The sequence below is a fragment of the Leopardus geoffroyi genome, chromosome E3 (genome assembly GCF_018350155.1).
Source record: "Leopardus geoffroyi isolate Oge1 chromosome E3, O.geoffroyi_Oge1_pat1.0, whole genome shotgun sequence".
Classification (NCBI taxonomy): domain Eukaryota; kingdom Metazoa; phylum Chordata; class Mammalia; order Carnivora; family Felidae; genus Leopardus; species Leopardus geoffroyi.
In genome coordinates, this window is record NC_059340.1 from 3,773,002 (window position 1) to 3,793,572 (window position 20,571).

Sequence of the window (20,571 nt, forward strand, 5' to 3'; positions counted from 1 at the left end):
GAAGGAAGGAGGGGAGGAAGGAGGGAGGGAGAGGTGGAAGGAAGGAGGGAGGAAGGAAGGAGGGAGGGAAGGAAGGGAAGAAGGAGACAGAGAGGGAAGGAAGTAAGGGGGGGAGGGAAGGAGGAAGGAAGGAAGGAGGGGAGGAAGGGGGAGGGAGGGAAGGAAGGAAGAAGGAAGGAGGGAAGGAAGGGGGGAGGGAGGGAAGGAAGGGAGGAAGGGAAGAAGGAGGCAGGGAGGGAAGGAAGGGAGGAAGGAAGAAGGAAGGAGGGGAGGAAGGAAGGAGGGAGGGAGGGAAGTAAGGAAGGAGGAGAGGAAGGGAGGGAAGGGAGGAAGGAGGGAGGGAAGGAAGAAAGGAAGGAGGGAGGAAGGAAGGAGGGAGGAAGGAAGATAACACTTTGTCATCTCCTTTTACCAGGTAGCAGCTTCTTCCTACCCCATCTTTTCATTCAGTGTGTCACCCTTTGAGAGTTGCAGCCATATCTGGGGGTTTCAGTTCCATTTCTCTACCTCTGTAGGTCCTGAAGCTCTGCCTCTTTCCTGGGCAGCTGCTAAAATAAAGGTTCTTGGTTACAAGGACTGGCAAATGCCTCCAGAGCCATGAGAGCTTTAGAATCAGTTAAGTTTCTGAGGTTTCAAAGTACCTCTTTGGGGTTCTTTCAACCCTGCTGACCTACCTTATTTTCTTTTTTTTTTTTTTTAAGTTTTTTTTCAACGTTTATTTATTTTTGGGACAGAGAGAGACAGAGCATGAACGGGGGAGGGGCAGACAGAGAGGGAGACACAGAATCGGAAACAGGCTCCAGGCTCTGAGCCATCAGCCCAGAGCCCGACGCGGGGCTCGAACTCCTGCACCGCGAGATCGTGACCTGGCTGAAGTCGGACGCTTAACCGACTGCGCCACCCAGGCGCCCCTTTTTTAATTTTTTTTCCTACCTTATTTTCTTAGGCACTCGGCTTGGCATCTTAAAGGAGAATTTTTTTTATATTTCAACCAACCCTTCCAGGTACTCTATACAGAAAGATTTTCTAGGGTAAGCAATCCCACGTATTACAAGAATAGAAGTACCTGGTTTTCAGCCCACTTCAATACGGCCTGCATGCTCCACATTCCAGCAGCACAGCTCCCAGTAAGGTCTTTGGTGACTGCCATGTCGTTTAGTCTACATTCTTTTGGTCTATGGTGGCCTCTTCTTGGCCTCCATGGCACCACACTCTTTGTCCCGCCTTGTGCATCTCTGGCCTCTCCTCAGCCTAATTTGCTGCCTGCTCCTCCATGACTTAGCCTCTAGAGTTGGTGTCACTCCAGTTTCCGTATCAAGCCCTCGTTTCTCCTTATCGCATATACATTCGCTGTCTAGATGATCTCAGTTTTCACAGCTTTAAATATCACCTATTTATGGCTTAATTCAAGTTTTTGTAACAGACTCTCTTCTAAGCTGCAGATGCATATCATCTGACTTCCTGTCTACCACCTCCGTTGAATGTCTCAAACTTAACCTAGTCCAAAGAGACCTCTTAGTCCTCCCTCCATAATTTGTTTCTCTCTCAGTAGTCACCGTTTAGGGCATGGCATCTCCATCCACCCAACTGGGCATACCAGAAACCTGGCAGTCATTCTCAACATCTCCCTCTTTCTCACACTCAACATCTAGTTCCTTACAAATATTGGTGATTCTGCCTCCACAATATATTTGCAATTCATACACTTCTCTCTACGTGTTCCCTCCGAACTCTACTGGAGGCTACCAGCAACTCTCATCTAGGTTCCTACAATAATCTAATCATCTCCTATTACTGACCTTTTCAGGTATTTTGTTTTTTTAAATATTTTTTTAGTATTTATTTCGTTTTGAGAGAGAGACAGACAGAGTGCCAGCGGGGTAGGGGCAGAGAGAGAGGGAGACACGGAACCCGAAGCAGGCTCCGGGCTCCGAGCTGTCCGCACAGAGCCCGACGCGGGGCTCAAACTCCCGAATCGTGAGATCGTGACCCGAGCCGAAGTCAGTTGCCCCACTGACTGAGCCACCCAGGCGCCCCTCAAGTATTTTCTGCCTGGAAGCCAGAGTGGTATTTTAACCCCTTCGGGGCCTCCTGTTATACTTAGTCTAAATCTAAAATACCCAACGACCCAAGCTTGTCTGTCTTTCCCCTGACCATCTCCCCAGCCCCACTGCCCACAGCTCCCCCCACGCTCCAGCCACACGGGCCTCCTTTCAGTGCCTTGAATTTGCTTCATTCTCTCTCCTCCTCGAGTCTGTACACAGCTGTTCCCTCTGCCCAGAGAGCTCTTCCCGCCCCACCAAGTATCTGCTGCCCTTCACCTGGTTAATGTGTCGTCATCTTTAAGACTGGCTTACATTTTACCTCCTCAGTGAGAATTTCCCTAACCTTCATGCGAAATTAGCTCATGTGCTTTTCTTCCGTAGCACATATCGCAACGTGTAAGTATGGTTTTCGTGTGATTATTTCTTTGTCTTTACTTCCCACTAGACTCCTAAGCTCCATGAGAACACAACCTCTTTGTTTTGTCAACTGCTATATATCCAGCACCTAACAGAGTAGCGCCCAACAAATATTTGCTGACAAATTAGTGAATGAGCACAAAAAATAAAATTCTTTCTCCTTCGAGTCACTGGCTAATCAATATCCAGAAGACGCAGTTCTTGAATTTTGATTAGGTAGAGGCCGGTTTCAAATGTACACATTGGGAAATCATCGTGTGACTCAGTTCACAGTTACTCAGACCAGTTGGCTACAGGGACTTTCTACGTCTGCGTGACTCTAGGACCCTTACTACGTTAACATTACAGCACCTTTTGACTTAAGAGCGATTCCAAGGGAGATTTTTGAGGGCCGGGGGCTCATACTCCGTGCCTAAGGATGCGGAAGGACCACACAAGAAAGCACACCATCGTCATGGCAGCCTTTCTGGAGAAGCTGCTGTCCGTCAGCGCTTAGTAGGAAACAGTGGATACATCTGTAATCCAGAAATTCCATCCCTGGGAGAATGCCCTCCGAGGACTCTGCACAGACCCTCGACAGGGTGGGAGCGCCAGTGTTTGTAGTGGGAAGAAGCTGGATGCGACCTGAGTGCCCGTGATTAGGGGAATGGATAAGGTGGCTTATGTAGGCGATGGAAAACCAGGTCTGAGTGAAATTTACAGCACCACAGGTAGACCTTAATCTTATTATACACTGTCCTCAGTTGAAGAGAAAGTTTAAGCTCTGATATAGTCAAATCCATCTACCTCTTCCCCTTATGGTTTGTGCCTTTTAAGCCTTCTCTATGAAATCTTTCTTCTTTTGGCTGAAGCCAGTCATCCCAACACCCATTTATAAAACCCTTTCCCCACAATCTGTGACACGATCTACACTGTGCCAAATTCCCACTGGGTCAGTCAACGAATAGGTCTGCCTCTGCCTTCTCTACTCTGTTCCTTCCGTCGGCTTGGATGTTCCTGTCCACAGACCACATGCCTTCAGTTACCACGACTTTATCACCTATCTCAGAGCTTAGGAGATCAATACCCCCTACCCCTGCTCATCCTGTTCAGACCTATCTTGGGCATTCGAGAACCGGAATTCTTTCACGAAGATGGACTCAGTCCGTGCAAGGACAGCACAGCAAAGAAGGTGGACTTGGGTCTCATTTACTGCTGTCACTCTGGACACATCTGAATGTGTGTCCCAGACCTCAGCAAACATTTCTGCCACGTCAACCTTCAGAAGGAAGAAAAGATAGTTGGCTAGCATTCTCTGTTTACGTGAGTATATCATCTAAAACCCTGAGAGGGGGCGCCTGGGTGGCTCAGTGGGTTAAGCGTCAACACTTGATTTCGGCTCAGGTCACGATCTCACAGTTCGTGAGTTCAGGCCCTCCCTCCACCCTGTCGGGCTCCATGCTGAGTGTGAAGGCTGCTTAAGAGTCTCTCTCTCCCTCTCCCTCTGCCCCTCCTGCAATTGAGCTTACTCTCTCCCCAAACAAATAAATAAATCCATGAGATAAACCATTCTATATGATTTAAATATATCCCCCAAAATCTTTCCCCAAAATTACAAGTCACTTTTGGGAACCAACAGATATGAACACGGTTTAAGTGGTAATAAAACATAGTGGTTAATATGTTAATATTTCTTGGAAATGCTTCACACGGTTAACCCAAGTGAGGTCTCTCTTTCCGTGTAACCAAATGCAAAATTTTGCTTTTATGTCTGCCTCTTTCTTTTTTTTTTTAAATACTTTTTTTTTTTTCAACGTTTATTTATTTTTGGGACAGAGAGAGACAGAGCATGAACAGGGGAGGGGCAGAGAGAGAAGGAGACATAGAATCAGAAACAGGCTCCAGGCTCTGAGCCATCAGCCCAGAGCCCGACGCGGGGCTCGAACTCACGGACCGCGAGATCGTGACCTGGCTGAAGTCGGACGCTTAACCGACTGCGCCACCCAGGCGCCCCTATGTCTGCCTCTTTCAAGACCACTTTCAAGAGGCTGATTCATTTTATTGTGCTTTGGTACAACACAGAAGGGCCTCGGGAGCCAGGTGGATTTGTTGTCCTAGTTAGACAGCAAATGCTGGCTAAATAAGTGGTTTCAAATCTATCTACTTCTAGACTTTTAACATCAGTTTCACCAAAACTACGAAGAGGTTTTAGGAAATCTGAGTTCAGTGCTGTTCAGTTCACGGAATCGCTAGTTATTCGTGCCAACCAATAAACATCCGCTCTCACCTTGGGAGCATCCCGACTGGGGGCCAAATGTGAAGAAAGGTGGAGGCCTGTGGCTCCGAGGGGCTGACAGGTGTCTGGCGTTCTCTCTCATCCCCTCAACCTGACACCTAATCCCTTCTGGCCCAACACCCCAGGAGGGCCTGCACCCCCCACAGGCACGCACTTCCCTCATTGGCTAAATCCCTTCCCTGTCCCCGCCCCCCACCGTCCACACCGGCCCTCCCCAAGCCAGTTCCTCTTACGTGTCACATCTTCCAAATGTTTTATGCCGGCTCTGCCCTCCCCCTGTGTTTGCTGTGGGAAGCACGGGGCACCTGACTTGGGAGGCTCCTCGTAGGACGAGGTGGCAAGTCCCGGGGAAGGGGGTGGTGCCGCTAGCCAGGCCCCGGGCGGGCACCACCCAGCTTCCCAGAACGGGACCGCGAAGCTGCCTCTGCCGCTGCCGGTGCGCTTCTCTGTGATGCTGAAGACTTAACTTAAAAAAAAAAAAAAAAAATCTACGCAGTGAATTAAAGGATAAGATGGGCCGTGAGCAACTAACCATTCAATTTTATGTTCTCTCTGAATTAAAAATCCTCAAAAATGTCTTTTAAGCTCAATTGCTTTTCTACTTTTAGATTGATGAGGAAAGTTAGGGGTTGTCTTGCTTTCTACCAAACCACATAAGATAAATGCTGCCCACAATGAGTCCATCGCCGCAAATACGCTCAAAGAGTCTCACTCAAGACCCACAAGGCGATTCCTCCTAAAATAAAAGGAGAAGAAAATCCAGATCGCCTCCTTCATCCTGAGAGAAGTTATTAAAGATCAGATCCACGGCGAAAGAAAACACGTCAAAAGCGCGGAGAGGTCGGGGGACGTGTGAGGACAGAATTCACAGCGCACAATCGGTGGGTGGAGACAGCAGAGGGCCCCCCTGAAGCCTCAACATCCCTGTCTGTCACCGAGGCCGAGGCCCTGCCTGCCCATCCATGGAGGAGAAGGTGGGAGGAACCACATACTCAGAGTCAGGCGCTCAGAGACGACCTCTCCACCACCCCCGGCTACTCCAGCTGGGCCTAAAGGAGAAAGGAGTGTGGCGGGCTGCACGCTCAGGTACCCGAGGGACACACTCCCAGTCGCTCAAAGCCACAGCTGGCACTAGTGGACTGCCACGCTGTCGGAACACCACCCTCTCGCCGCCCCGTCTCCAACCCCTACAATAGAAAACGGATGGGGCTCCCGGGTGGCTCAGTCGGTTGGGCGTCCGACTTCGGCTCAAGTCACGATCTCACGGTTCATGGGTTCGAGCCCCATGTCAGGCTCTGTGCTGACAGCTCGGAGCCTGGGGCCCGCTTCGGACTCTGCATCTCCCTCTCTCTCTCTGCCCCTCCCCTGCTCGCACTGGCTCGCTCGCTCGCTCTCAAAAATACACACTAAAAAAATTTTAAAAAGAAAAGAAAATGGAGCCAAACTCTGGAGTCTTGGATGCACGTGGAAAGTGAAACTTGGGAGCTGGCTCTCCTTCCGTGCGTTAGTACTTCAGTGGGCTTTTAATGAGCACCTACTGTATGCCCCCATACCGTGTAGACGGTTAGTCACAAGCCCAGTGACAGAGGCAGAGATGCCTGGAATGGCGTGGCCTGCACACCTGGAGTCACAGCGGCTTCAGAAACGCTCTAAGCTGGCCTTCTTCTAAGAGGACACCCAAAGAAGAGAAGGAGACACCGCCTGCAGAGGACAGAACAATGCCAAGCCTCTGAGGGCCACGCAGGCCACACAGAAAAGGCATCCACAGACAGAAAAAGAAGCTCCATATGTCACCCTCAAGACACTGGGCTTTGGGGCGCCGAGTCCTCAGGGAGCCCCGGGAGGGAGAGTGCGGCCTGAGGGTCACAAAGGCACGTGGCCGCTGGCCCCAACGGTGAGGCGCTCGGTGCGGCCGCTCCGTCCGGTTCAGTGGCTCCGTGTCCCGGCAAGTTTGCCCCCCGGGCCACCTGGCAACGCCCAGGGACACGTTTGGTTGTCGCAGTCGGCAGGGGTGCTGCTAGCATCCAGCAGGCAGAGGCCTGGAACGTCGCTGAATCCCCGCCAATGCGCACAGGTTGGCCCACACAGCAAACTACTGACCTAACTTGTCCCTGAGGCCAAGGTTGAGAAATCAAAGCTGAACACACACTTCCGTCCTGAGGACGCAAACGCACCTCCTCTCGCGCCCTCCCCACGCCACTGACGAAGACCACATGGCCCGGTTGTCACCCCACCCCGAAGTGCACAGAAGTGACTGTTGTCTCTGTCGGTGACGAGACGCAGAGGCCTGTCAGCGCTCCCGGCCCTGGACACCAGCCTTCCGGGAAAACGCACACAGGAGGGCCTCGCGGCGCCCCCCACGCCAGCCGCCCCCTCCCAGAGCAGACACACAGTATTTTGAGACTCTGGAAATCAGGGGAGCCGGCAGCTGCAAAAAGGCAATATTTATGGAAAACGAAACCCAAAGTGTCCGAGTGCGTGACTACGGGTGCGTGACAAGGGTCCGAACGGGGAAGGAGAGCCCGTGGATCCTCGTTCCGGCGCCACGGGGAAGCCTCTGGCACACCCTCCTTCGCCCCGGGATTGTGAGCGGACCCCGGCGAGCCTGCAGGAGAGGGCCTGTGGTGGGTCCCCAGCACCCGGCACCCGCTCCCAGCTGCTCCTCAGCTCCAAAGAGCAGCCGGGAGGGGGCGTCGGCTCCGGCTTACTCTGAACCAGGACTAGGGAGCCCCGGCTCGCTAGCGACCGGAGGAGTCCTTCACTGCGACAGCGCTCGGTCACCTGAAGCCAGAGAAGGCCAGCGTTAACTCCCGCGCACGCACATGCACACACACCTGCACACAGACACGCGCACGCCTGCACACGTGCGCACACACACAGGCAGTCCCTTCCCTTTACCACCACTCTTTCCAGATGGCTCGCTAGAATTGTAGGGTCGACCTCCCCTGCTCTTTGGGGGAAAAGACGCACAGAGCAGCCCTGGAGTGCTGCTCTGCGGGGGAATCACCACCGTCCCAGGCCCTAAAACGCTCCACCTCTGTGGGCGTCGATTTCACCACTGCAAGTGCCACCACACAGCCTCAGCGCGGCGCACAGGCCAGCCGGGCACCCAGAGGACGGCCAGGCACCGGGGGCATCTCCCGAGCAGGGCAGACCAACAAGCTGGAGATTCCTTCTCGTTATCAGACTTGACACAGAAACACCAAGTCAACACCAAACTCCCCCTTCAGCTCCTCGGGGTCCGCTCGGACAGCTCAGCCTCCGCAGGCCTCACCGCACCATCTCTACCGTCGCTGGCGGGAGGACAGCACGGTCAGGAGGCCCCGCAGTCCCGGACCACGCCCCAAGGGAAAGCCAGCAGCAAAGGGTGATTCCCTGGGGTCCAGGAGGCCTGCTTCAGGCAGGTAACACAACCCGCCTCCGGCCCGGCCAAGTGTGTCCATGAGACTGGTCCCATTCAATGGACTCTTTATTTGAAAGGTTTTGCAAAACCAATGCCAAGTTGAATAGGCCGTGGGCAATGCGGCCTTCTCTTGCCTCGACTGATGTAAAAGGAACACCGTCCGTAAGGGGTTGGTGAACAGGAGATAAAGACCCCCTTCCTACAGATGGCCTCTGGCCCCTGGTCCCCTCACCTGTGCAATACAGAGCAAGCTTTCCAACGTCCTAGCCGACACCCGGGGCCCAGAGACCCACGCGCTTTTGCCCTCCGCCCCGCAGAACAAACACCGAGCGGGACAATGACCACGAGCTGAACACCAGCGGCCTCTCACTCAGCAGGTCTGCCTGGCCTCCTGGGGCATCTTCTGAATGACGGGGCCAGAGTGCGCTGGATCGAGGCAAGGCAGGGCCGGATGGAACGCCAGACCCTGGACCCACAGGGTGGGGACGTTAGGGTGCTGGGCCAGGGAGAGTTGACTGCAAAAATGTCAACTCCAGTTGGCGAGCTTTTTTACTGCCGCCACGTGCCAGCAACTCCAAATGGCATCAGCGATCAGATGTCCCCCCTGTCAGTAGGACCCCCAACTTCTGCCTATAAGCACACAGGACAAACTGCTTACCACGTACAGGAAACGTTAACGATAATACACAACTCTAACTCCCTGAGCGTCTGCCAAGCACCATGCTAAGTGCTTTGCGTACATCGCTAACGCCCGTGACTCGGAAGTCATGCCCCCATTATCCAGATCAGGAAACTGAGGCCACAGGGGTGAAGTGATCTGCCCGAGGTAACAGAGGACCGCTGCTGCTGAATGCCAACCGTGGCACACCCCTGGACTGTGGGACACGGAGGTCCCCATCAGGCCTGAGTGACCCCGGTCCCTGGAGTTCCACTCCTCACCTCCACACTGAAGGTACAAAGCGGGCCCCACGCCAGAAGCAGAACTAGAGAAAAGGAGCATTTGCAATCCCTCGGGGGCACACACAACAGGTCAGGAGTGCTCAAGGTCTCTTTCGATCCTGGGATATTGTGAAATCAAATGACAAGTCCCTTAAGGCCGTTAAACATCCTTCCGCTGAGGACCACAGAAGACAAGCCCCTTTTCTGCATAAAGCCACCATTTTCTACAAGAAATTAAGAAAAAGCCAACTATGATCTGAGATACACCGAAGAGTCTTTTGGCTTTGGGAGAAAATGATTTTTTATGGCGTTTACCTATTTTTTTTTTAATTTTTTTTTTCAACGTTTATTTATTTTTTTGGGGACAGAGAGAGACAGAGCATGAATGGGGGAGGGGCAGAGAGAGAGGGAGACACAGAATCGGAAACAGGCTCCAGGCTCTGAGCCATCAGCCCAGAGCCCGACGCGGGGCTCGAACTCACGGACCGCGAGATCGTGACCTGGCTGAAGTCGGACGCTTCACCGACTGCGCCACCCAGGCGCCCCTGGCGTTTACCTATTAAGATAATCAGTTCCTCTCCACCAGCCGAACTGGCCAAACAGACAGACACAGAGCCCTGGCCCACAGGCCTCCAAGTGCCCCGGGCACCCCATCACCTCTGGACACCCTTCACACCTCCTCGTCCCTTCACTGGACTGTTCCAAAGACTCACCCCCACACCTCGGGCACCGTGGGACTTCCCATAACCCCTCGGCCACCTGCGCGGCTGTGCACGGCTGTCTGCACCAAAGCACATGACTGGGGAGCTGGAACAAAGGAGGGACCTGCCCTACGACACTGCAAGACTCCATCAGGAGCCACTACAGCACGCGCACGTGTCCCGCAGTATAGACCAACTGCAGTCTCCGCAGCAACTTTGATTAAGAAGTCCTCAAGGGGCGCCTGGGTGGCTCAGTCGGTGGGCGTCCGACTTCCGCTCAGGTCATGATCTCACGGCTCGTGAGTTCGAGCCTCGCGTCAGGCTCTGTGCTGACAGCTCAGAGCCTGGGGCCTGGTTCAGAGTCTGTGTCTCCCTCTCTCTCTGCCCCTCCCCTGCTCGCACTCTGTCTCTCTCTCAAAAATAAAATAAACATTAAAAAAAAAAAAAAAAAAAGTCCTCAGACGCCGTGACAGACGAGTTTTCCCCCAAACGGATCCCGAGCCTGTGCCTTTTCATTCTCCCCTGACCAGCCCCTGCTCTTCCTGAACCTTCTCTCCTTCTCACCTGCCGTCATGGTGTCCACGTCCTTGGCTGCCAGCTCTTCCACGTCTGACCTCTTTCTCAGCTCAAACCTCCGGGACAAGCCCTCGCGGGGTTTCCATAATTCCTGGATCAGAAGGGGCTTCTCGTTGTCCCCAAACACCCGAAAGCCTTCGGCCCGCCACTGCTGCCCAGAGTCGCCGGCCTGGCCCACCACGTCGCACAGGACGTACTGGCTGGCGCACTCGGGGCTCAGGGCGTAGCGCTCCAGGGCCTCCTTCACCAGCTCCTGGGCGCTGGACGTGCCCGTGGCCAGGACGCTCTTGTAGTGGGTGCCCGAGCAGACGCTGTCCCCGAACACCTTCAGGACCCCGGGGGCCGAGAGCTGGGTGGAGAGCTCCGCGGGGTCGTCGCTGGCGCCCAGGCTGGAAAAGGTGGTGTCCAGGTCGCGGTACTTGTAGCTCAGCGTCCGGGACAGCACGCTGGACAGCAGCTGGCTCTGCCGCTTTAGCTTGCTCTTGGTGGGTGGAGACATGATGAAGTGGGTCCCATAAAACATGGTGGGCCAGCCTTCAAGGACAAGGACCGACGGCTCTGGCCGATGGCAGGGTAAAGGCCGTGTCCTGAGAGAAAAACGTAAGGCGGGTTAGCGTCAACCATCATGAGCGACAAGAGGGAGCGAGGCTCGGCCACCCGGGGCCCGGGGCCGCAACGGAGCCAGAGGGCATGCTACCTTCGGCCAAGTCTCCCCCCCCACCCCACCCCCGCCAAGCACCTGAGGCAGAATATGACTGCAACCAGCAGGGACTGCAAGGAACTAAGCAGGTCCGAATGGCCCGAAGCACCCTTCAAGGAAAGCCGTTTCCAGGAAGCACGATGAGGTCACCAAAAGGTAAGACACACTCGGCTGCAGGGTTCTGACTTCTGGGACGTGCTGGGCACATACGTCCTGCGCGGTAGGCAGCCAAGAAAGAGGGGCAGCGGGCGTGGGGATGAGAGCGCTTGCCTGGCAGAATCGCCACAGGGCTGGCCAGGTCTCGTGGGAGGCAGCCCACGGAGGGCAGCAAGCCTGATCTCCCAAGCCCAGCCTCTCCGCCACCGCTGCGTCTAATACGGGAAATTAATCGCAAGCACGTGGATGTAGGAAAACAGGCAAAGTCGCAGGCACGTTAACAGAGTGGTAAGTGATCAGACATTCAAACCACAGACAACCCCCCCCCCCCAAAATGCTGTCCCTCACTGGCCCTTGCCTGGCCCTACAACGTCCACACGACCACAGTGGACACAAAAGGGCTCTTCCAGAACCAGGGGAGGCATGACTGGAATGTATGCATTCCACCCACCGCATCCAGCCTGGTATTCAGGCCCTGTCCAGGCCACAGATGCAATCTTGCTGGGGAAATTAGAAAACAGCGCTGGGACACTTCGGTGCGTCTAAAAATCCCCCATCCAAAGCCCCTAGAGCTCGAAGGGTCTGAGAATTCTAAAGAGATGTTTGCCAGGCTCTCCCGCAAGCACTGTAGGGAGCAGGAAGGCACGAGAAAAAGAAGCGTCTCTGCTTCATAAACACCAAGGCTTTGCAGCAAGTGGGGGACACTGGGAAATCAGACCCATCACCTAACTACTGCACCCCACTTCTATGCTGCTGCCCTCGCCAAAGACAAAACCAGACAGGCTAACCAAGAAAAGTCTACTCTCCCAAGGCTCTGGAAACAGGGGCCTGGGTCCCACCTCCACTGTGACAAACATCAGCACTCATTCGGCTGAAGTCAGCGTCCCCAGTCCTGACCCACCTCTGGCTCCAGCAGCTCTGGGAAAGGCTTTCAGGAAGTGAGGCTGTCCGCTTAGGGCAGGAGAGAGTCACCAGGGAGCCTCGCGAACAAAAGAACCCACACTGGCACCCCCCCTCCCCCCCCCCCCCCCCCCCCCCCCGGCCCAGGGAACTCAAAGCGTAAGGTGCTTGCGACACTGACAGTGTGCTTGGGCCTCTTGCTAGTCGTGCACCCCGGCTTCGTCACATGCGCTAAGTGTCTCCCTCCCTCCAGGGCTGCTGTGAAGGAAGCTCGGGAGCAGACCCTCCGCTCAACTCCTCTAGAACCATCCGGGATCTGTCCGCCATCATACAACCCTCAGAAAAGCCTGAACTCTTCAAGCTGCTGCTGACAGCTTCACGCGCCAAAGACTAGGTTCCGAACACTAACGTCTGCCCTTTGGGGGGGCGGGTGGGGGACCCTCCTCGTGTTGTACAGCCTGTCATTTATGCTTTACCACCGCAAAGCTGTTTTTTATGCAGTAGCTTTCTGAAGACTGGAGCTCGCGAGTTACGTACACAGCTTGCCTCTCAGGACACCCCGGCTCAGAAGCCTCTGGGCCAGCACCTTCTCCGAGGACCTGAACCCTCCACGGACACTTGGCTTACTCGGCCGCCTCCTTCAAGCACAGGCCCCAGGGCCTCGGCCCAAACCCAAAGTGGCCCAGGGGCTTGGAAGCCTCTGCCTTTCAAGATGTCTGAAAGTAAACTTGAATATCACGCCGTAAACTACGGGAAAGACGCCCAGATACTGCGGAGAAGGCAACGGCTATTGTGCGTCTGGCAGTGGGTCTGGGTTCTGCAAGGTCTGAAGCGTATACAACTCTACTTTAATAAAAAGAAAGAAAGAAAGGGGCGCCTGGGTGGCGCAGTCGGTTGGGCGTCCGACTTCAGCCAGGTCACGATCTCGCGGTCCGGGAGTTCGAGCCCCGCGTCGGGCTCTGGGCTGATGGCTCAGAGCCTGGAGCCTGTTTCCGATTCTGTGTCTCCCTCTCTCTCTGCCCCTCCCCCGTTCATGCTCTGTCTCTCTCTGTCCCAAAAATAAATAAACGTTGAAAAAAAAAAAATTTTTTTTTTTTAAATTAAAAAAAAAAAAAAAGAAAGAAAAAACTAGAGTGGCCCCTGGGTGGCTCGGTCGGTTAAGCATCTGACTCTTGATTTTGGCTCCGGTCATGATCTCTCAGGTTGTGGGATCAAGCCCCACATCGGGCTCTGCATTCACAGCTCAGAACCTGCTGGGGATTCTCTCTCCCTCTCTCTCTGCCCCTGCCCTGCTCACTCATGCTCTCTGCCTCAAAATAAATAAACTTCAAAAAAAAAACAAAAAAAAAACAACTTACAACACTGCTAGGTCCCCTCCCAGGGCCTCAGAAGTGAGCTCCCCTCCCTTCTCCTCAGCAGGATTCCAAAGCAAAGGCAGCAAAATCACGTCAAGACGAGAGAAAATGCAAGAGAGGGTGTGATCTGTTCTCTTCAGGAGCCCCGCCTTAAGCCCCAAGGAGCCCCGGCGAACACAGACCCCGGAATGTGTGGTCTGTGTTGTCAAGGAAGCCTTCTTCTCCTCGCGGGCATTCCCTTGGTGGCCATCTTCAGAGAGCAGCCACTGTGGCGGCCACGTGTTCCCTCGCCAGCGTCCTTCACAGACAGAATGCGGAGGACAGCCTATCTGTCGCACTGTGCCGGACCCGTTTCTAGCAAGGGCAGGAGGGCAGGCGCCCCCCGGGGTAACCCGACCTGGGTTTGGGAGGCGTGACCCGCCTTGCCCTTTTCTGCCCCGTGCTCTACTCTGTCTTCCATACAAATGTTTGGGGAAACGCGGGCCCAAGGGTGCAGGACACCTGCTGTTGCTTCTCTTAGAGAATGTTTTTCTCTTGTTCTCAAGGAAGAATCCGATTTCTGATGAAAACAAGCGTAAGTCACACCAGCGAGTGAAGCCAGCGAGGTCAGTGCCGGGCTGACGAAATGGGTGGAGGCACACGGCCGGCCCAACAACACAATGTGGAACCCATTAGAATTTCCAACAGGACAGGGAAGGAAGAGGGCAGACTCAGGCTCTGCTTTATCCCCACCATCCATAAACCCTACCTTGACAGCTCCGGCAGAAGCAAGGCTCTCAAATACAAAAAGAATTTAATCAGATGTGATTCTGACATGCTACCCGCCTCAGAGGGGGCTTTTTCCACCAGTGGGATTAAGGACTGGCTCCTCTCTGGAATGCACGAGAGGTGGCCCCGTGCTAACTGGAGACACCTGTAATCACTGGCGACTGACAAAATTCTTTCGGGCAATTCAGATTAACCAAACACTTGAGGGGGGGGGGGGGCGGTGCGCTGAGCCGGCGCGTCTGCAGCTCCCCCCGCGGTCCCACCAACCGGCTCCCTGACGGGAAATAAACCAGTTTCTTCCGCGGGGCCCCCAGGAGCTCCAGCTCAGCATCTGTTTTCTTAGATGCAGTATTTGTCGAGGGGCCGGAGGTGTTACAGAAATAGCTGGGAGACAATGCTTTCGGCTGGCACACGAGTGGGGAACGCGCTGCTGCGTGAACAGGAAAACCGGGACGGGCTGTGGGCGGGGACGGGGGGGGGGTGGGGGGAGAATGTCACCCGACCCTGGAGGGAGGGCTCGGACCCCCGCGCCCTGCTCCCCCGCGACGCCCGCAATGCCAGACCCCCCTCTAAGGGAGCACCAGGGAGGCTGAGGCCCAGGGTCCCCCGCAGTGGGGGGGCCAGATTCCCGGGTCTCAGGGGATAGTGGCCTCAGGCGAACCCTGGAACCCGCAGGCCGGCTCGCCCGCACTCGCCCCGCTTCGGGTCCCACCACCCCCCCACCCCCCCCCCCCCGGGACGGCGCCCGGGAGCCCGACCGTAGCCGGTCTCCATGGCAACCGGACAAGCCTGGCCAGAACTGCCCAAGAGATGCCCCGTGAGGGCCCCGTTGCCCCAGCACGCGCCCCGCGGCCTCCCCGCCGGCCGGCTCCGCGCCCCGGCGCCCCGGCCGCCGCTCCTCGCGCACCCCGCACTCACCTCCGACACAGTCCGCCGCCGCTGCGTTCCCGCGCGGCTCCCACACCAACGTCGGCCCGCGCCCTCGACCCTCGCCCCGCGCCCGCGCGTGGCGCGGCGCCTCCTGCCGGCCGCCCAACGGACGGGGCGGGACCTTGGGGGGGGGGGGGGGGGGAGGCCTTTCGGGGGCGGGGCCCGACGGGCGGGGCGGTGTCTCCTCCCGCCGGCCACCCAATGGACGAGGACGAGACCCTGAGAAGGCGGGGCCTCAAGGGAGGGGCGGAGCTGGTGAGATGTTGGGCGGGGCGCCAGCGCCACCTGCCGGCCAATTAATGGGTGTGGGCGTGGCCTCCAAGATCGGGGCGGGGTCTCCAGATGAGGGCGGGCTGGCTGAGGACAGACAGTACTAGGGGGCCCACCCCTGTCTCCAGCTCAAGAGGTGGGGCCTCTGCAGGAGAGGCGGGGCCACACTAAGCTCAGGGGCCACTTGCTCATCTAAGGCTCTGGGAGACCGGTGGGCTGTTGTGTCCCCACTTTGTAGTCCCCCAATGGACAGGACCAAGAAAAGGAGGGACAAGGGTAAAGCAAACGCTTACCAAAAGGGGGGCGGCCCCAATATATGAACATCTAAGACACTGAGAGGAGACAAGGGGGGCAGGTTCCATCTCCCCTACAATCTGTCCTCTACCCCGCAGCCAGAGTTTTAAATGACAAATCAAAACATGACGCCTCTGCTTAAAACGATGCAAAACGGGGCCAGGTCAGCTCCAGGGCTCTGGCCCAACAACCTCGTTGGATAAGGTGTTTTAAAAGAAGCTCGTGTCCTTAAAACTCGCTTTGGCAACAGCCCTCCAGCTGGGGGAAAGACTTTCACTTGGTGAAAGACTGTCCCTTTGTCACATGGGGGATTCATGTGGTCTTGGGTGTAGATGCATAATTCTACCCCTCGGAGTGAAGCTTTTTGCTGCCATCTTGCTATTGGGGTATAAATTCTTATAGTAACGATTGCATATATGCAGGAGGAAAAGTGGAGGCTGGGAACGGATATTTATAGACCACCTACCTACAGTGTGCCAGACCCTATGTGAGGGGCTCTAGCGAGGCCCCAGAGCTCACATCGACTCTTGTGACTCAGATGTTGTCGCTCTCACTTTGCAGATGACGAAATAAAGGTTCAGAGCGGCCGGACAGGTGGAGCCAAGAACTGAGCCTGAGACCATGTGATCGAACAATCCCCTTTACAGGACTCCCCCCATACACGTAAGAACCTTTGTAGGACTCCCCATATACATATACACACGCCCAACCTTGACCCTCGAGAGGCAGGTATCAGGGCTGAAAGCAGAGCCTGGTTCTCACCATGACCCAGGCTCATCTCCCACTCCTCCCTGCACCCCTCTTCAGCAGCGGTTGCCAAACTATGGCCTCTGGGCTGCTGCTTTGATAAATAAAGTTTTATTGGAACAGAGCTACACCCATTTGTTTATGTATTGTCTATAACTGTTTTCTTGCAACAGAGACCTTAAGGCCTGGAATAACTGAGAATGAATACTACTCTCTGGTTCTGTACAGAAAAAGTTTGCCGGCCCCCTGCTCTTCAGGATCTAGCAATGCCAACTATTTGGCTCCGGCCTTGGAACACCTTTCCTCAACTCTGTTAGTTTGCTGGGGCCGCCATAACAAAATACCACAAACTGGGCGGCTTCAACTGCAAATATTTATTTGCTCACAGTTCTGGAGACTAGAGGGCCAAGATCAAGGCGTCCGCAGGTTTGGCTTCTCCTGAGGCCTCCGTCTTTGTCTTGCAGATGGCTGTCTTCTCCTTGCGCCCTCACATGGATGTCTCCCTGTGTGCCCCTCTGTGTCCTAATCTTCTCTTACACGGACACCAGTCACACTGGATTAGGGCCCATCCCGATGACCTCGTTTTACCTTAATCACCTCTTAAAGGCCCTAACTGCAAATACAGTTGCATTCTGAGGCAGAGGGAATCAGGGCTTCAACCTAAGAATTTCAAGGGGACACAGTTCAGCCCCTAACCTTAATCTTCATCACCTGGCCAATTGGCACTCTTCCTTTAGGACTCAGATTAGGCAGCCGACCTCCAAGGAGATCCCCAACAATTCACACCCTCTGGTTTTCACACCCCTGTGGGGTCCCCTCCCGTGCTGAATAGCGCCGACCTATGTAATCAACGGAGATCTGCCAAAATGACAGCGTGACTTCTGGAGCTAAACCATAAAAGGCGTGGCTTCCTTGCCTTCTCTGGGATCCCTCGCTCTGGGGGAAGCTGCCGGTTGTGTTGAGAGAACACTCAAGCAGCCCTAGAGAGATCCACATGGTGAGAAACCGACAGCCAGCACCAACCTGCCATCCACATGAGTGCGCCATCTTGGATGTGAGCCCTCCAGCCTCAACAACCTTCAGATGAATGCAGCCCTCACCAAGATGCTGACGGCACCTCATGAGGGACCCCGAGCCGGAACCGCCCAGCAAAGCTATGCCCCAATTCCCAGAAACTGTGCGATGATAAATGTTTCTTATTAATTTAAGCCACTGAGTTTGGGGACAGTTTGCTATGCAGGAATGGATAACTAATACGCTTTATCCAGGAAGGCCTCCCTGACTGCCAGAGTTGGATCTAGACGCCTCCCCTGTGCTCCCGTGGGTTCACATCATATCAAACTATGTTTCTTAAAGACAAATGAGATGTTACTCCTCGGCCCACGCTCCCCCATGACTCCCCTTTGCAGAGACTCAGGCAGGGCTCAAACCCTCTCCCAGCTGGCCCTGCTGACCGGCCCACTGCTCCCTCCATCCCAGGGCTCCAGCCATACCAAACTCCTGCTTTCAAATGCTCTAAGCTCATTCCCTCCTCTGAAACCTTTTTCCCTTTGCTGTCTCCTCTTCCTAAAATGCTCCTCCTTTTGTGTCTGAATGCTGGCACCTTCCTCACATTAAAACTCAGCTCCGTTACTGTCTCCAGACCATTCTCTTGACGGTCACCCCTGTGGTCATTCTCTACCTCATTACCTGTTTTATTTCATTCATAGGCATGTATCACTATCTAAATGTATTTTCTGGAGTATTTAACGCCCACGGGCGTCTGTGTTCTGTAAAGGGAGGGACTCCAACTGCCTTCTTTACTGCTATACTCAGTACCTACTAGGTAGGTGCTCAGTAGCGGTTAAATGAGTAAACAAAAGGAATGAATAGATTCCCACCCATCTCCCTTGCATCCCCTCAACTGGAAGCTTATCAAGGACAAGAACTGAGTTTTATTCATCTTTGTATCCCTGCTCCAGGCCCATGGGCAGGTGAGCAAAACAAGTCTAAACTATAAAGGGTTGAAGGCCTTTGGAAATCCACAAATAAAATGGAGTGTTGAGCTGCCCTCTGTGGCCACCAGAGGGCACCAGAGTCCCGGGACTCCATCAACCAAAGGGGCAAAGGAGCCCAAAGAAAAAGCATCTGGTTAAGGTCAAAGTGCAGGTTTCCAGGGGTGATGGGTCTAGAGGCAGAAAGCCAGGGCTCTTGAGGGGACCAGAAGACAAGGACAGGTGGCAGCAGGCACATGGAGAGCCTTAGATCCCGGCCCTTCTTTCTGGCCGCATCACTAGAAGGGGTTGGCCAAACTTAATCCCGGGATCCCATTCCTGATGAACTCACTGCCACAACCCATAAATAGCAGTGCTCTGGGTTGGGCCATTCCTTGTACACTCATCAGTCAAAACTCAGCGATTGTTATTTTTCTTGGCACATCATATGCTGAGCAACTTCCAGTCAACAATGTATGCCCTGGGAAAGCACAGGGTACCAGGACTCATGGTATTTGAAATTATTCAATTTAAAGTTGATACGTCTATTCTGATGTAGATTTCTAGTAGGTATTTGGATCTGTAGCTCAGGTAAGATATTTAATTGGAAAACAGGAATTCAAGTCATATATATGGGAAATGAAGCCAGAGGTCATAGATGTGTTCAGCTCAAAGGGTTCAGTGCCATTAAAATAAGTGATGTCAAGTCACTTTACTCTTGAGTGTTTGTTTAACAGAACTTGAACATTTACTTGACTGTTAAAGATTTTAGTCTGGGTGGGACTTAAATAATCTACCCCCGCAGTTAATCAATCAACTATTCAGGTAGTGAAGCCTCTGGAAATTCTAGTCCCAGTCTTGGGACTGGGGAACATGTTGAAAAGTTGTTTTTCAATCCCAAGTAGGAGTTAGAATCAATTTCATCAGCCAAAAATATCACCATGTGATATGATCACAACATAAAATCACAAACATGACCACATGTGGTCTCGAGAAAACACACTCCCCTTGATCTTGGGAGGGCTTTTGTTTCCCCCCCCCCCCCACCGTGAGGACTTTTTAGAAGTGTCCAACAGTAGGGGCACCTGGGTGGCGCAGTCGGTTAAGCATCCGACTTCAGCCAGGTCACGATCTCGCGGTCCGTGAGTTCGAGCCCCGCGTCGGGCTCTGGGCTGATGGCTCAGAGCCTGGAGCCTGTTTCCGATTCTGTGTCTCCCTCTCTCTCTGCCCCTCCCCCATTCATGTTCTGTCTCTCTCTGTCCCAAAAAAAAATAAATAAACGTTGAAAAAAAAAAAAAAGAAGTGTCCAACAGTAGAACACCGCAGGCAGAAGTGAAGTTACACGACTTCCAAGGCTAGGTCGTGAACAACATTATGTCTCCTGCCTGGCTCTTTCTTTCTCTTGGGACCCAGCTGCCACATGGTAGAGGGAAACCCAGACCAACAGGGAAGTCACTTGTGGGTATGGATTAAAATATCTTTGCTTGGGGCACCTGGGTGGCTCAGCTGGTTAAGCATGTGACTCTTGATTTTGTCTCAGGTCATGATCTCCTGGTTGTGAGATCAAGCCCTGCCTTGAACTCAGTGCTGGGTATGCAGCCTGCTTAAGATTCTCTCTCTCCCTCTGTACCTTCCCTACTCGTGCTCTCTAACAAAAGAAAGGGAAGGGGAGGGGAGGGGGAAAAAAGCAAAAAGAAAAAAAAGAAAAATAAAGATGTCTTTGGGGGCACTTGGGCGGCTCAGTCAGTTAAGCATCCGACTTCAGCTCAGGTCATGATCTCAGTGTTCATGGGTTCCAGCCCTACATCGGGATCTGTGCTGACAGCTCAGAGCCTGGAGCCTTTGAATTCTGTGTCTCCCTCTCTCTCTGCCCCTCCCCTGCTTGCACTCTGTCTCTCTGTCTCTCTCTCTCAAAAATAAGTAAACATTTTTAAAAAATTAAAAAGAAAAATAAAAAATAAACATTAAAAATAATGAAAAAGAAAACAAAAGATGTCTTTGCTTTTGATGTTTTCACAGCTGGAACCTTACCGACCATGGAAAAAGACTGTCTTTTCCAGGGGTAGCCATGAGAGATGTTGATGATTATTGATGTTTTAAGCCACTATATTTTAGGATAATT

The 20,571-nt window shown here is 53.9% G+C and overlaps 1 protein-coding gene across 17 annotated transcripts in view; it reads right to left on the reverse strand.

Annotated features, from left to right (window-relative positions):
• The window catches only part of LOC123589361 (monocyte to macrophage differentiation factor 2), a 128,839-nt gene that overhangs the window by 52,970 nt on the left and 55,298 nt on the right, over positions 1–20,571 (reverse strand). For 12 of the 17 annotated variants that reach the window (XM_045461349.1, XM_045461348.1, XM_045461351.1 and 9 more), the window contains one exon: positions 10,345–10,943. In XM_045461349.1, the coding sequence (XP_045317305.1) occupies positions 10,345–10,943 (599 nt within the window). Of the gene's footprint in view, positions 1–10,344; positions 10,944–11,095; positions 11,121–12,113; positions 12,165–15,153; positions 15,289–20,571 lie in introns of those variants that run through there. The other 5 variants (XM_045461363.1, XM_045461360.1, XM_045461362.1 and 2 more) reach the window with 5 other exon arrangements.